The sequence below is a fragment of the Peromyscus maniculatus genome, chromosome 13 (genome assembly GCF_049852395.1).
Source record: "Peromyscus maniculatus bairdii isolate BWxNUB_F1_BW_parent chromosome 13, HU_Pman_BW_mat_3.1, whole genome shotgun sequence".
In the NCBI taxonomy this organism is placed as follows: domain Eukaryota; kingdom Metazoa; phylum Chordata; class Mammalia; order Rodentia; family Cricetidae; genus Peromyscus; species Peromyscus maniculatus.
The window spans coordinates 11,499,661-11,514,971 of NC_134864.1; the positions used below are offsets into that span (position 1 = coordinate 11,499,661).

Sequence of the window (15,311 nt, forward strand, 5' to 3'; positions counted from 1 at the left end):
ATTTAATTTTACTACTACAAGGAAATACAAAGTGGCTGCTGAGCTGGAAAGCTTTCTCTACATTATTTTGGAATTAACACCAACATATTTCAACAGAGAAAAAAAAAGACACCAGTTGGATGGGTTGCATCCCCTGGATTTTAACAGTTGAGTCCTTTATTTAGGATGCAGTAGGCCTCCCACAGAACCCAACAGATCACAACAAAGCATCTCTTATCTGGTTTGATGTGATCCAGTGGATCATAACAGTTTTTTTCATCAAATGGCCAGTGTTAGTATGAAAAATGCTTGAGAAGATCCAGGTAATCTCCCCAAAGCTTTGAGAATAATAGGAATGATCTCTGGCATCACTGAACCCTTTTTGTCCCAGTCCTCATCACAGCTGCTCTTCGTCCTCGTCCTCTTCCTCCTCCTCTTCCTCTTCCTCCTCAGATGCATGGCTCTCAGATTCCTCTTCTTCTCGATCCAAGAGCTTTTTAAAAACCTCAAACTCCTCAGCAGAGGAACACGCTGTCCTGACTAAAAACTCAGCTTCTGAAACTCTGAGAATGTCCATTAGTAAAGGATTAGGGATCTGCGTCTGCCCCTTCTTATCAGGGGTTTGGTACCGTCCAAGGCGTTCCAGGTATATGTGTCTCTGCTTGATCTTGGTTAATGGATACTGTAAGAAATCAGTCCTGACTATGTCCAGATGCGTAAGTCCCATCCTAAAATATGCATACTGGAAGATACAAACATGTTTAGGAATCTGTGTAGAGAACCCTAAAGTTCATCATTCCAATTCAAAACAAACTTTAGTCCAAAACATTAGAAAAGAATTGCCCAATTAGTAATGGTAGAATAGCCCTCTCTAATACCAACACTTGTGAGAAGTCTGACAGTTTTCAAAGCATTTCCAAATTCATGCTGAGAAAAATGCAGCAGAAAACAAAGCGGTGTAGAGGGATATGTTTTTCTTTAAACAGGGGAACAAAAATCATGTGTAGAAAAACCCAATGCAAAAAAATCGTAAGATACCTAGGAATTTAAAAATGTGTGAATACACAGTTTGTGTGCAGTTATTTGAGTATGTCACAGAATGCTTGTGAAGGTCAAAGGCCAGCCTAGCTGGTTCACAAGCCTCTACGAATCCTCCTGTCTCTACCTCCCAACTCCCCATAGGGGTGCCAAGGCATACATCCAGTTCTCACATGGGTTCTAGGGATCTGAACTCAGGTCTTTATGCCGGCACAAGTGTTTTCGTTTGCTTGCTTCTTCTGTTTTTTGAGACAGGGTCTCTACATTGCCCTGGTCGCCCTGGAACTCACTATGTAGACCAGGCTGGCCTCAAGCTCAGAGATCCACCTGCCTCTGCCTCCTGAGCTAAGATTAAAGGAGTGTGCCACCCTGCCCAGCTGCACAAGTGCTTTTGACCTATCTGTCACATCTGTTACTAAACTATTAGGACAACTGTCACATCTTCAAAATCCCCACATAAAGACCCTTTGGTCATCAAGTTTTAGCTTTCTCAAAATGAGTTATTTCAGAGTCCCTCCCTGGACCTGGAATGGGGTCAGGTCACTCACTGTCAAGGCAGTAAAGCAGAAGACAAGTTTGCTCTGGAGAGGAGAAAAGAAGAACTGAGCTGTGTTATTCTAGAACAGAAGCTTTTAGCCCTACTCAGAGGCTTCTTGTCCACACAGCTGACCTTACTCAACTTAAAACCTGAAAAATCTGCATCTCCAGCTTAATCACTTATTCTCACCTGGAATTTGTATTCTAGTTCACTGGGGTCCGCCTGAAAAACACGTGGGCATCTGTTCAAAAGCTCCGTGATTTGCTGTACTGTGAACAAGCACTTCTCCTTGAGGACCTTCACAACATTGTCAATGTCCCGCTGACGCATGGTGAAAACCTCAGGGCAACCGTGAAGCACTCTCTTTAGTTTCCCTGCAGAATATTAGAAAAGGAAAGCATGTAACTTGAGGATATTCTGGAAAGCCAAGGGCTAAACAACATTTAGGGGCTGGTAGATGGGTCAGTGGATAAAGGCACCTACCACCAAGCCTGATAACTTAAGTTCAATCTCTAGGACCCATATGGTGGAAGCAAACAACTGACTCTAAAAGTTGTCTTATGGCATCCAGATGTGCCCAGAACATGTACAACCACCAAGCACACTTACAGATACACACATACATACATACACACACACACACACACACACACACACACACACTTCGAGAGAGGAAGGGAGGGAGGGAGAGAAGGTATAGGTGTGTGTGTGTGTGTGTGTGTAGGGAGGGGAAGGGAGGGAGAGAGAGAGAGAGAACAAGAATCCCCTCCCCTTATAGGATTAGTAATCTCAGACATCTACATTCTATGAAGCACCGTGGAGATGATTCTTTTCAGATCCAACAACCCACCCTACATCCCTAATGTACCTCCAAGTGTTTTATTGTGAGCTACATTAGTAACTGAATTCAGACAATTAGTATAAATGGGGCTGTCCCAGACAAAGTGGAGTAAATGCTCTTATAATAGTTGGGCCAATTTTCTTATGAATATTGGTAAATTTAATAGCTGGAAACTTAAAAACCACTTAGACTGTTAACTAATTTTCCCATCAGGCTAGTCAGTCACTGTCTCTGTCTCACTGCTGTGTGAAGATGAATTTCCAAAGTACAAGCTTTTTTGTTGTTGCTGTTTTTGGTTTCGAGACAGGGTTTCTCTGTGTAGCTGAGGCTGTCCTGGAACTCACAGAGATCCTCCTACCTCTGGTTCCCAAGTGCTGGGATTAAAAGCGTGCACTATCGAGCCAGGCGGTGGTGGCGCACGCCTTTAATCCCAGCACTCGGGAGGCAGAGCCAGGCGGATCTCTGTGAGTTTGAGGCTAGCCTAGGCTACCAAGTGAGCTCCAGGAAAGGCGCAAAGCTACACAGAGAAACCCTGTCTCGAAAAACCAAAAAAAAAAAAAAAAGCGTGCACTACCATGCCCAGCCAAAGTGTGCACTTTATTTTCACCTCTCAAGCTGTGCTTCAATACTGACTGACACTAAAAGTAAATCTATCAAGAGGAATACAGTTATCTTTTTGCTTATCTTCTAGAAGGAGGCCTCTAGAGACACTAAACATAGTGGACGCTAATCCCCCTACTTACCAGGAACAGTCAATACTAACAAGAAATAAGAGAGGTCAAGAGATCCCCATCTCCCTTCTCCAGAATGACAACAGTTGGAAGGAGGAGGCCACTCTACCAGCTTTCCAGGTCCTGGCACGACCAGGTCTAAAGTTTTGTATGGTATGTTTTTGCAGAGGTCACACATAGGCATACACATATACCACTACCACAGAGCAACATTAACCCACCAAATAGACTTCATGTCCCCACTGTTCTGGAGCTAGAGAACTCAATGAACAGAACACGTGGGACTTGTTTGGGCCTTGGTTCTCTCCTCCTGGCTAATCTTTCATCCCTCTTACAACGCCTTCTGCAAAAGACCCATCACACATCTCCTCAGAGACACTGACCTCTCCTTGGAAAAGTCTCCTACCCCACTTCACCTTACTAAGGTGTGTTTAACCCACAGCCCACATGCATCCCAGGATAGCTATGAACGCAGCCTAACACATTTGTAGATGACATCATGTCACACTATCAAAGGCAAGACACTCTGCTAAGGCAGGCTATTGCTTCACTAACTCTGACTCCTCTCACACGACAAAGTCTGCGGCTTCGTCTACCTCCTCCAAGGCCGAGCTTCCGCAGGTAGCTGGAACGCCTCTTCATTTGCGTTGGAGATAGTTTCAGTAAGTGTGGACTTTTCTTCAAGGCCATAAATACAGGTTCTGGGTGCAACCCCAAGAGCAGAAATTCTGAGATTATGTCCAGCAACTGTTGAGGATGGACACTTGGCTGCATACTGAGCAAGTTGTTAATATGGGCTTCATCAAAACCCATGTTCTGCAGGGAAGTGATAGCTTTCTCAAGCTCCAAGGACTTCGGATCCACACAAGTCCTCTGTTCCTCATGAAGACACTGAACAAGACGCGTCCTGTGCTCTGGCTCCTGCACATACTTTTTGGGTTTAACACAGGACAACTCTTGAAGGCTCTCTCCATTGGGTGCTGTAGTCAGTTTGCAAAACAAAGAAGGACTCATCCTTTTCTGTTCTCTGAGATGAGGGGTATGCCTAGCCAAACAGGCCCAGGAGAGGGCCCTTAGACGATGCCAGTCAAGAATCTGTAAGACAGAGCCAAAACAGAATTAGTTCCATCTCAGGCAAATGACTATCACAAGATTACTGAGCCAGAGTATTTTGGACCTTGGCCCACAAAAGCTAAGTTTTTGTAAACAATCTGTAAAACCTCTGGGCTCAAAGTCTCCAGAGAAGGAAATTAGCATATAGATAATTAGCATATAGATATTGTAGAGATAGGTGTCGGGCACAACCAATACTTTTTAGCTTTAGAGAGGCCTGCTAGTCATTAATATTTGGCTGAAAATTGTGAACCGCAGACTAGGCACCAGATAGAATTCATTCCAACGAAGGATAATCTTTTCAAGGCTCCCTTCCTTTATTAAAGGAAGAATACTCTTGGACAGGAGTCTGACAATTCTCAGTGTTTGGGGCTAGCACATAACAAGTTAAGCACCCGGTGCCCGCCAGACTGGTCTCCAAACCCTCTCTAGCATGGCCAGCCTCCCCCTCCCTCCGTCTTAGCGGTCTACGTCTCCTCAGCCCATGGCCGCCACATTAGCCGAAACTCCGTGGAAGCCAGTGGCTTCTCTCAGGACCGGGCGGTCTGTGCACCCGCCCCCCGGAATCGCTACTGCCACAACGTGGCCGGATGTAGCCGCAAAGAATCAGCGGCAGGGCCGCCTACATGTCCCGCCCACGAATGCTGTGGCACCAGCCCTACCGCACCCTCACCTGCCGACCCAGAGCAGCCATGGAGCCCAGGCGGCGAACGGAACTGGGACACCGGAAGGGGCGGTCCTTCCTGGCCCACAATGTCCGGCCCCCGGTCCGGTTCCGCCGCACTCCCGGGTGACAGAGTTCCTCCGTTCCGCCGCCAAGCCTTAAATCCCACAGGCTCATGCCCTGCGCTACAGCTCCCTTCAGCTACTCAAGCAGGTTTCTGCCAGGAACAAGCAAGACTACCGGGGTTCCTTAACTGCCCTTTAGAGTACCGGTGAAGCTAAACTCACAGCACCATTTCCTGTTGTAAACTACACTTACGGGAGGGCGGGGACGGACGGGACACAAACAAAACCGCACGCGTTAAAGATTCTATAAGGCCAAATAACCTAACTGTAATTGTGGAGCTAGGATGTCGCAGACCAGAACCAAATTATCATGGATCATTTTTAGCCTTTTTGAAATTCATTCACTGTCCACTCTGTCTAACCGAACAGCTTTGTGACTATGAAGGCCTTTAAAATATATTCTCAGACCACCACTGATCTTCACCAATCCAAAAGCTAATGGTATTATTAGTTAACACCTACAATGCTGTAGTAACTTTTCCCAGTTTTGCTCTAGCCTTCCTATCTGTGGTCCCCACTGATGTCTGGTAAATGCCTTGATTATGACTTTGTTCTGTAACTAGTAATAACTCACCTAACTACATCCAGGGTGGAATCTCTTATGAACAACCAAAATTGGTGTTCCTGGGCTCACCCTTTGAAAGTGAGTACTGTTTTTGGTGGACACTGCAATATAGCAATAACTTCTCAGGACAGCCCAAAATTCTTCCTGAAATGGTAAGATGGATCCAGACCCAGATAAAGGTATTTGGTAAGTTGTATTGTTTAAAAATATGTGTTTAGGGTCAGCAAGATGGCTCAGGAGTTAAGACATTTGCCACACCAGCTGGATGACCTGAGTTTGACCCTAGGAACTCATGTAAAAGTAGAAAACTCACTCCACAAAGTTGCCCATTGACTTTCACATATACACAATGGCACACATGCCCATATAATAGTTTGTTTTTTCTTTAATTCTGTATTAAACATGAATACCCGGTCACACACACTAGAAGTCAGTCATTTCAGAGGCTGAAGAGATGGCTCAGCAATTAACAGCACAAGCATAAAGATTTCAGTTCAGATCCCATACCCATATAAAAATCCAGGTGTGGTCCCAAGCATGCCTATAATCCCAGCACCAAGAGGGAAGGAGTCAGGACCAATGGGCTTTAACTGAGTGCCAACCTAGCCAAAAAGAAATGTGGGTCCAGTTATAGGGAAGAGACCCTGCCTCAAAGGAAGTTACAGAGGACACCCAACTGTAACTGCAACAAGTATGCAATATACATACACCACACATACACACACACACACATAAAGATGTCTGCCATTAAAAAAAGATACATGGCCCAAGTAATGAAATGTCTTGAAATGACAGAAAATGTCATATTTCTACTGATAAACCTCTTAGCCCACAGGTCTGATTTCCCATAAGGATGAAACACCAGAATTTTCCAGACCAATCTGTTTCTTCCTGGTTTATTGGCTTATCTGAGAAGAAGACCTGGCTGCTGCATCACTAAACATGTTCCTGCTCTGTGCTGGGCACTGATCTAGTGCTGGAGTGTTTCAACTTACCTGTTGACAGAGCGTTGTGTAAAAGGACAGGAAAGTTGCAATCTGTGTAAAACCAAAGAACTGGTTTCTTTTGTCTTAATTTTGTTTCTAAATAAATATCATTTAGGCCTTTACACCTAAAGCCTAAGAAAACCCTATGCCACCCCTAACTATATGAAAATAATCTAGTAACCTGAACCAATAGCCAGCTCTGGAACAAAGTGATGGCTAGAACACAAGGTTACTATGAAAGTCTGGCAGGGCCTTTAGTCTTCACAAAACTGCAATCTCGAATCAGACTTGAAATTCCAAGAGGAAAAATTATCAGCTGCCAACTCAGAACTTTAATCTCCAATGTTTTCAGGGTTTTTGTTTGGTTTGGTTTTCCTGCAAAGAACACCCATAAGACATCAGACTATTTACCAAAAGCTTTAATTATTTTTTTTTCCTAATATAGAAATGGTTCTTGAAAAGCTGGATTTTGCATCCTCAGCCAGCTACATTACTGTCTGAAAAAAAAAAAAAAACCTGCCTTGTGCTATATGTATTTACAATAAAGACTACAAGGAAAAATGTTTCATTCTCAGAAACAGCTCATCTGAAATCAAAAGCTAAAATGTCACTAACTTCTGGGACTGGACCTGGAAACCCTCACACACAGTCACAGTAGGGCTGAGACCCTTCACCTAAACACGGAGGTACAGTTAGAGCCTTTCACACAGACGAAGCAGAGCTGGGCCAGTCACAGGATGCCTGAAAGTGCTACCAAGGCATGGGTTGATGGATGGCTGATTGGCCTGAAGCCCCAGACTAAACTAGATAGATTTCTTTTTAGCTGTGGTAAGTGGGGTACAGAAATGGAAAAACAAAACCAAGTATTTCCCATGCCCCACCGAGTCCTAGCCAGGGTAACTGTTAATTAATTAAGGACCTTTAATTTGGAAAAAGTTCAAGAAAAGAAACATTCTGGTCATTTTTGTCTAGTCAGCTTTTGTTTTGTTTTGTTTTGTTTTGTGAGACTGGGTTTCTCTGTGTAGCTTTGGCACCTTTCCTGGAACTCACTCTGTAGCCCAGGCTGGCCTCAAACTCACAGAGATCCACTGTGAGTGCTGGGATTAAAGGCGTGAGCCACCACCACCCCGCACTGTCTAGCCAGCTTTATGGACTCCACACATCTATCATACATACCAAATCAGTGGGGAAGAAACACACACACACACACACACACACACACACACACACACACACACACACACACAAATCAAAAGAGCTGGGCATGGTGTCACACATCTTTAATCCTACCACTCAGGAGACAGGCAGATCTCTATGACTTCAAGGCCAGCCACAGTTACATGGTGAAATCCTGTCTCAAAAACTTAAAAGCAAAGAACAAAAGAATTAAAATACTCCTTTTGTCTTTCTGAGGCTCACAACTTTAAGCCCTTTTAATTGTACAAAGTAATTGAACACTAGAATGCTTTTTCAAGGTTATAAAAAAAACAAAAACCAAAAAAACGTGAATTACAAGTCTTTCATAAACCGAAAACCAATATATATAGTATTACAGACTTTTGTTAGCACTTGCACAAGAATTCGTAGAAGAGGAATTCATCCCAGTTCTTCAGAATTTCCTTTCTCCACGTAGGAAGCCCTGAATCCGTATAATTTCCCAAACCAAGTGGAGAGAGCTTTCTTTCAGCTGACTGGCAGAGAGGGGTCCTCAAGATGCAGGCCGTGCTGGTCACCAGGAGCCTCCCTGGGAGCAGGAGGCCGACTGAAATCCTTTGTGTGAGCCACTTCACTTGGATTCCTGCTCCCGAGCTCTAAACTTGCAGCTGACAACAGGCCACTTCCTGAAGGATGAAGAAAAGACATTGCATGCTAGCAACAAGATTCTAAAATACTTTGTTTAGGAACAACAGAACTGGGAGACAGTGGGCAGTGACTTCTGAAACCCCAGTAGAGATATTCTGAAAGTACAGATCCTGCTAAGATGCCAGGAGTGATCCTCGTCTCCAGCCTGGCTCCCCAGGAGCTCTGACTTGGGGCTGGGGAGTCTTTTCTAAAGAGACAATCCCCCATCTAGCCCCACAGCATCATGGCCAGCATTTATATCTTACCTCTCTTTGGACCATTCAGACAACCAGCTGACTCTTCCACTATTGCCTTCCCACCTGTCTTGGCCAAGGCTAATAAAAGCGCTTGTCCTCCCTCTAAGCCCCAAGTGACATCTAAGGGTCTCTGCACAGTCAAGCCCCATCTTTCAGGCCAGCCACAGACTCGGGCATTTGTATCTAGAACAGTGTGGGGGAAGGGCCTCATCCAGGAAGGAGGCCGGGTCACCTTCCTATTCCAAAACAAGACGCAGGGGAAAGGGAGGGAGGAGAAGGGGAGGCTGAGACTTCTCACCTGGCTGGTTGGTCCGACACACCTCTTCCCAGGTGTAGTTAGCAAGGTTCACAGGCTGTGTCACCCAGGGGTCTATGATCAGCTTCTCTAAAGTGGTCCGCTGCTCAGGGGAAGGATGCAGCAGCCCAGACAGAAGATTCCTAAGTTCTAGGAACATAAAGAACACAGGTGGAACCAGGCCAAGTCAAATGGAACACATCTCAGACCTATAGATTTCAGGGTATGTATCCTGCTTCACAGAAGCTCTCACAAAGCAAGGAAGCAGCCAGGAGTCCTAGGGCTTCAAGGCCTGGCCTGGTTTTCTCAGAAAATACCTTTATGAATCTATCACCTCTAAAATGGAAGCATGGAAGCTGAGATCCAGCTCAATCAAACCTGCTGTGGAACAATCCTTCTGTACATTGTGAATATGTATTACTCTCATTGATTAATAAAGAAGCTAATTGGCCTATAACAAGGCAGGGCAATCACACTGAGGATGCTGAGATAAAGGACAGAGTCAGGAGGAATACCAGCCAGCCACCAAGAAAGCAAGACATATAGAAAATGAGGTAACAAGCCATGAGCCACATGGCAAAGCACAGATAAGAAATATGGGTTAATTTAAGTGTAAGAGTTAGCTAGTAACAAGACTAAGCAATGGCTGAACATTTTTAAGTAATATTAAGCCTCTGTGTGATTATTTGGGAACTGATGGGCAGGACAGGAAAACTCCGCCTACACAAACCTCAAATGGCTGCTTACAAGGTGTGTTGACTAGTTTTATATCAATCTGACACAAACTTAAGAGTTATTTAAGAAGGAACAACTTCGACTGGAAAAATACCACCACCAGATTGGCCTGTGGGGCATTTTCTTGACAGAAGTAGGAGGGCCAGTGTGGGTGGTGCCACCCATGGGATAGTGGTAATGGGTATTATAAAAAAGCAGGATGAAGCTGGGCAGTGGTGGCACAAGCCTTTAATCCTAGCACTCTGGAGACAGAGGCAGGTAGATCTCTGTGAGTTTGAGGCCAGCCTATAGGGACAGCCAGGGATATACATAGAAACTCATCAAAAACACACACACATACACGAAAGAAAGAAAAGAAGAGAGAGAGAGAGAGAGAGAGAGAGAGAGAGAGAGAGAGAGAGAGAGAGAGAGAGAGAAAGAAAGAGAGAAAGAAAGAAAGAAAGAAAGAAAGAAAGAAAGAAAGAAAGAAAGAAAGAAAGAAAGAAAGAAAGAAAGAAAGAAAGAAAGAAAGAAAGAACCCTGAACAGGCCATGAAGAACAAGCCAGGAGGCAGTACTCCTCCATGGCTTCTACATCAGCTCCAGCCTCTACATCAACTCCTGCCTCCAGGTTCCAGCCCTGTTTTAGTTCCTGCCTCAACTTCCCTCAGTGATGGACTGTGGTGTGTAACTGTAAGCTCCCAAGTTGCTTTTGGTCATAGTGTTTTATCTCAGCAATGGAAACCTTAATTATGACATCAGCTCTGGCCATGAGGACATACATGAGGATGATCATGACATACAAGGGAAGGCAGTAGCCATCTCAACTACCCCAGATCATTCTGTGGGGAGGCAGCTTAAGCTCTAACAGGAGCCCAACCTTAATCTGCACTTGGGTCCTGTTTCCTCTAAGTGTGTGTACGTATTGTCCAGGACCTCTGTGAGCCTCATCATCAGGAACCCAACCTATGTCATCAGAACACATGGAGCAGCCTTGGAGCAGAGCAGTACACCACATAAACTGCAGCATCTTAGGGAGCCACAACTAGTAAAGCTCTAAAGTCCTCTTCAGGCTGTTGTAGCTGAGTATGCCCCTCAAAGTGTGTGTTAGTGAGCTTACCCCTAATGTGACGGTGCAGGGCAGTGGGCTGCTGGGAGGTGTTAGAGTTAGAGGAAGCCGTGAGTGCAGGGAAAACTGGAGGTGGTGTCCTAAGAGGTAAAAAAGCTGGTTCTCTGTCTTCACTATGAGGACACAGCAAGAAAGGTGCCATCCACAGTCTTAAGTGGCCTCACGAGCACTGGACCTGCCACCACCTTTACTCAGACTTTCAGCTCCTGCAACTCTGAATGGGCATCTGTTGTGTAAGGCCTATCTGGAATTCTTTAAACAGACAGAGGCTTCTAACCTAAGCAGAGGCTACAGCACAGACTGAAGATCTTATTACCACATGGGTCCTCCCAGTAAGTGACTCCTGTGGGACCACAGGATGACATCTGCCAGCTCCATGAGTTCCTCTAGGCTTCAGGCTCCTGGGGTATCGGCTCCAAGCTTAAGAACCCAAAGTCTGAACCCTGGCCTTCACTACAGATCTGAAGTCCCACTTGGCCTCTGCTTGCTGTTGTCACATTTGCTCACAGGGCTCAGGGTATGACTGACTTTTTCCACGTGAGCTGCTGAGTGAGGTCAAGTCTCTCCATGCACTGACACCACCCTCCTCCACAAATGGGGCTCCTGACACAAGTTAAGCATCTGACCACAGAGATGCTGCCACAGACAAGGTTACTGACTTCAGAGTGTCACTTTCAAGAGGGCCTTGAAGATCCAAGGGACACTACTAAAATTAGAAAAATGTTTTGAGTCACATTAAAATTATCGTGCTCAGATCAAAATGTTAGAATCAAAAAGAAAGGTAAAAGAGCTAATCAGCACAGACAGAGAGGAGACAGAAACAAAGTGCTGGGCTCTCAGGCAGTGGCATCACTCACCATCTGGAGCTCACGCTCACCTTGGGAAACCAGGCACGGGGGATGAATGACTGCCTCCATGGTCTCCTCCACCTCACAGAAGGGGTTCTCCTCGAAGATGAGTGTGTAGAGAGTGACCCCCAGAGACCACATCTCCAGCTCTGGCCCTCTGTAGCTGCAAGGAGGAACAGAGAGCATGTCAGGGCCTCCCTGCACTCAGTACACAGCTCACTGAGGCAGCCCCCACTGAGTGCCAGAGCCTGCCGACCCCAGTCAGAGCTGCATTCTCACAGGCCATGCAGGGCTGCCCCAGAAAAGGAGATTCCCAGGGTGAGGAGAGCAAGAGTGGGCAGCAAGTCACAATGTGGCCTCACTAAGGGCCACCAGAGCCACAGGCAGCATCAGAACAAGGTGATGGAATACCCTACACAAAGGTCATGAGGTGAGAGAAAAGGGTGCTCAAAGTCAAGACAAACGGGGAGAAACACAGAAGGACAAAGTGTAGTGACAGCTGAGGGGTGAGAGAAATGAAGGGCAGGATGGAGGGGTTTATCAGGACCGGGGGTCACCTGGAAGAGCAAGCCTGAGGGGAAGAGGGGAAGTGTTCTTCTAACTTCACTCATACTACCAGCCACCAGGGAGGTTGCCTTTAGCCAACCAAGAGTTTGCTGACCCCTGAGGAAGAAGGGTATAAAAACAAGGAGGAAGAATGTTCTTAAAGAGCCTTTGCCTGATGAGATGGAGGTGTGTGTGTGCAACGTGGAAGAAGGATATAGACCGAGACAAGGTCCTGACCAAGAGGCCACAGCATGAGCAGCACACATACAATTGAAAAGGGCAGGGGGCAGAAAGCAGCGTAGACAGAAGACAGGAGGAAGGCACTAAGTACAGAGATGGAAGCATCAGAGCCTGGGTGTGGAACAGCAGACCAGCCACACACAGCAGGTACAGTGAACCAGCTGACATGCAGTTCCTCGTCAATACTGACTACATTTCAACCACTACAGGATGGTGCCAGAGCAGGACACTCACTGACAACAGGGACAACCGAATCAGATCCGAAGAGAAACTACATCCCCTTCAACATCTTGCTATGGTGGCTCTGAACATACACAGAGACTCCAAAAGGGAAAGTTTCCCTGCCCCTGGCACTCTCTGTTAGTAGCACAAAGCCTAGTCATAGTGCACACAAGGGCCAGCCCAGCAGCAGGTCAGGGAGACCAAATTTCAGGAGTCAGTGAGAGCTACCAAGATCATTCACTTTCGGACTGTGACTTGAAAAGTGCCCTGAGAAGACATAGGCCTGGGCTCTGGTCGCTTCCCAGCCCCCATTGCTGAAGGTTTCTCCCACAAGGTAGGGTTGAGCAGACAATCCGGACCTGATCAGGCCCAATGTGAAATCCAGCTTTGACCATGCCTATCTGCTGACCCTACACACTATTCTATAAGCCCACACAGAGCTAGCTAAACATTCTGTGCCTCTAACCACCCACTCTCTTCCTGAGACACATGATATATACTTCACCAAAATTTATGCAGGTAGAGGAGGAAGATACCATTGTGTAAATGAGACTTAGGAAGGGCATTTTATATAGACACACCTATTTGCATGTGGCGAAGACCACAATCCCTGTGTGTACAGTACAAACCACTATCAGCAATTTCTATATAGTCCCTACACACGTGGGCAATGAGCTACATTTCAATTCTTTGTCTCAAGCCCCAAGAAAAGAGGTCTTTTCAGGTCAGGTTCTTGCTGCCCACAGGCTCCCCAACTACAGAGCAACAAACCCAGCTTTGACCCCTGAGTTCAAAGCCCAGAATCTGAGCCCCACAGTTCCTTCCCATCATTCCTCATGCTCATACTCTTGCTATTGGGCCTGTTGTATAGTCAGGCCAACACGGTTATTGAAATTTTGATTGCTGGAACTAGAGAAATACCTCCACAGTTAGAAGTACTGGTTGCTCTTTCAGGGGACTTGGGTTCTGTTTCTAGCATCCACATGGCAGCTCCCAACTCTCTGAAATTCCAGTCCAAGAGGATCTGTCTTCAGTAGGTTTCTATTGCCCTGGTAAAACCTTCTGACCAAAAGCAACTTGGGGAGGAAAGAGTTTGTCTTACAGGTCACAGTCCATCATCAGGAGAGCTAAGTTCCTGTCCCATAACCATCTTAGCAGGGGCAGGAACTGAAGAACTGAAGAAGAGACCACTGAGGAATGCTGCTTACTGACTTGTTCCTCATGGCTTGCTCAGGCTGCTTTCTTTCTTTCTTTCTTTTTTTTTTTTAAGATTTATTTATATATTATATATAGTGTTCTGTCTGCACATATCCCTGCAGTCCAGAAGAGGGCACCAAATTTCATTACAGATGGTTGTGAGCCACCATGTGGTTGCTGGGAATTGAACTCAGGACCTCTGGAAGAGCAGTCGGTGCTCTTAACCTCTGAGCCATCTCTCCAGCCCAGCTTCTATTTTTCTAACTTTCTGTAACATCAAACTCCTAACAATCAAAAGGTAAAATGGTAGAATGAACCCCTATGTCCATCATCATCCAGCTTCCTGCCTACTGCACATTTATTTTCCAGAACATTGTCCTAATTATTCAAGAAAAAGGCACAAACTGAAGCCACTTCTTCCTAAAACCACAACAGTCATGGGCACAATGCAAGAGGCAAGAGGAAAGGAAACTATGGAGCGTGTGATACGTACGGATTTCCCATGAGAACTTCAGGTGCACAGTACTCGATTGTTCCACAAAAAGTATAAAATAGTTTGCCTCTCTCTAAGTAGGCAGCTGAGCCAAAATCTATCAGCTTAATTGTGAAGTCCTCGGCAATCACAATGTTCTCATCCTTGATGTCTCTGTGGATGATGCCTTGGGAGCGCAGGTATCCTACAGCAGACACCAGCTAGAATCAGAGACAGGAGAACACTTCAAAGAGCAATTCAAGTAAATATTAGGAAGAAGAAAGGAAAATAAACATTTTCCAGAGCATAGTTCTGGGTACTGGAGATATGGTTCTGCATGGACAGGAGGCACAGTCGTTCTGGGAGTGTATCACCGTGCCTGGTACAGGCCAGCAAGCAACCCAAACTCAATGCTCACGATGTCTGTTTTTACTCACCAAAGAAAGCCTCCCAGCAGACACTTGACCCATAACCATCTCAGCAGGAAAGACAGGTCACCGAGTAGATACTTAGAAACATGTGGGCCATTGAGGGATACTGTTGGTTGGTATCACATGCAAAGTACCCATGCACAGGCACTGTGTGGGTACCACGGCTCACAGGGAAGGAAAGTGTCTTTCACAGAGTGTGTGCAGCAGTTTGAGGTCAAAGCAGGAGCAGATAATCCTGATCTGCTCCAGCGGCTCTTCTGTGTGGTGTGTTCCCTGCCACTCCCCAGGCAGCACATCCACCACTATGTGGAGTAAGCGGCTCCACAGGAAACAGACTGTATATAGCACTCTGCCTCTGGAAGGCAGGCATCCTAACACCCATGCCCAGGCACGCTGTATCTCTAATGGTCTTCAGGAAGACTATCTGCACCACAATTTGGATACCAACTAGAGCGATCAACTTGGTGATTTCTTGAACATCGATCATTTTGATCTTTGGAGACAATTTTATACTTCCAAATGAAAAATGTTTGAATCAG

At 45.8% G+C, this 15,311-nt stretch overlaps 2 protein-coding genes across 5 annotated transcripts in view; both read right to left on the reverse strand.

The window, feature by feature from the left end:
- Window positions 1-138: 138 nt before the first annotated feature.
- Window positions 139-5,030, reverse strand: Mterf4 (mitochondrial transcription termination factor 4). Its single transcript, XM_006989596.4, has 4 exons — window positions 4,914-5,030; window positions 3,724-4,222; window positions 1,745-1,929; window positions 139-721 (listed from the first exon to the last, which is right to left on the reverse strand). The coding sequence occupies exons 1-4, from the start codon at window positions 4,932-4,934 to the stop codon at window positions 377-379; spliced, it is 1,050 nt and encodes a 349-aa protein (XP_006989658.1). The 5' UTR covers window positions 4,935-5,030; the 3' UTR covers window positions 139-376.
- Window positions 5,031-7,843: 2,813 nt separating this feature from the next.
- The window catches only part of Pask (PAS domain containing serine/threonine kinase), a 38,724-nt gene continuing 31,256 nt past the window's right edge, over window positions 7,844-15,311 (reverse strand). For all 4 annotated transcript variants that reach the window (XM_042259888.2, XM_016007967.3, XM_076549666.1 and 1 more), the window contains 4 exons: window positions 14,363-14,562; window positions 11,694-11,827; window positions 8,978-9,124; window positions 7,844-8,421 (listed from right to left, as the gene is read on the reverse strand). In XM_042259888.2, the coding sequence (XP_042115822.1) occupies window positions 8,264-8,421; window positions 8,978-9,124; window positions 11,694-11,827; window positions 14,363-14,562 (639 nt within the window). In that variant the 3' untranslated portion in view covers window positions 7,844-8,263. The remainder of the gene's footprint in view (window positions 8,422-8,977; window positions 9,125-11,693; window positions 11,828-14,362; window positions 14,563-15,311) is intronic.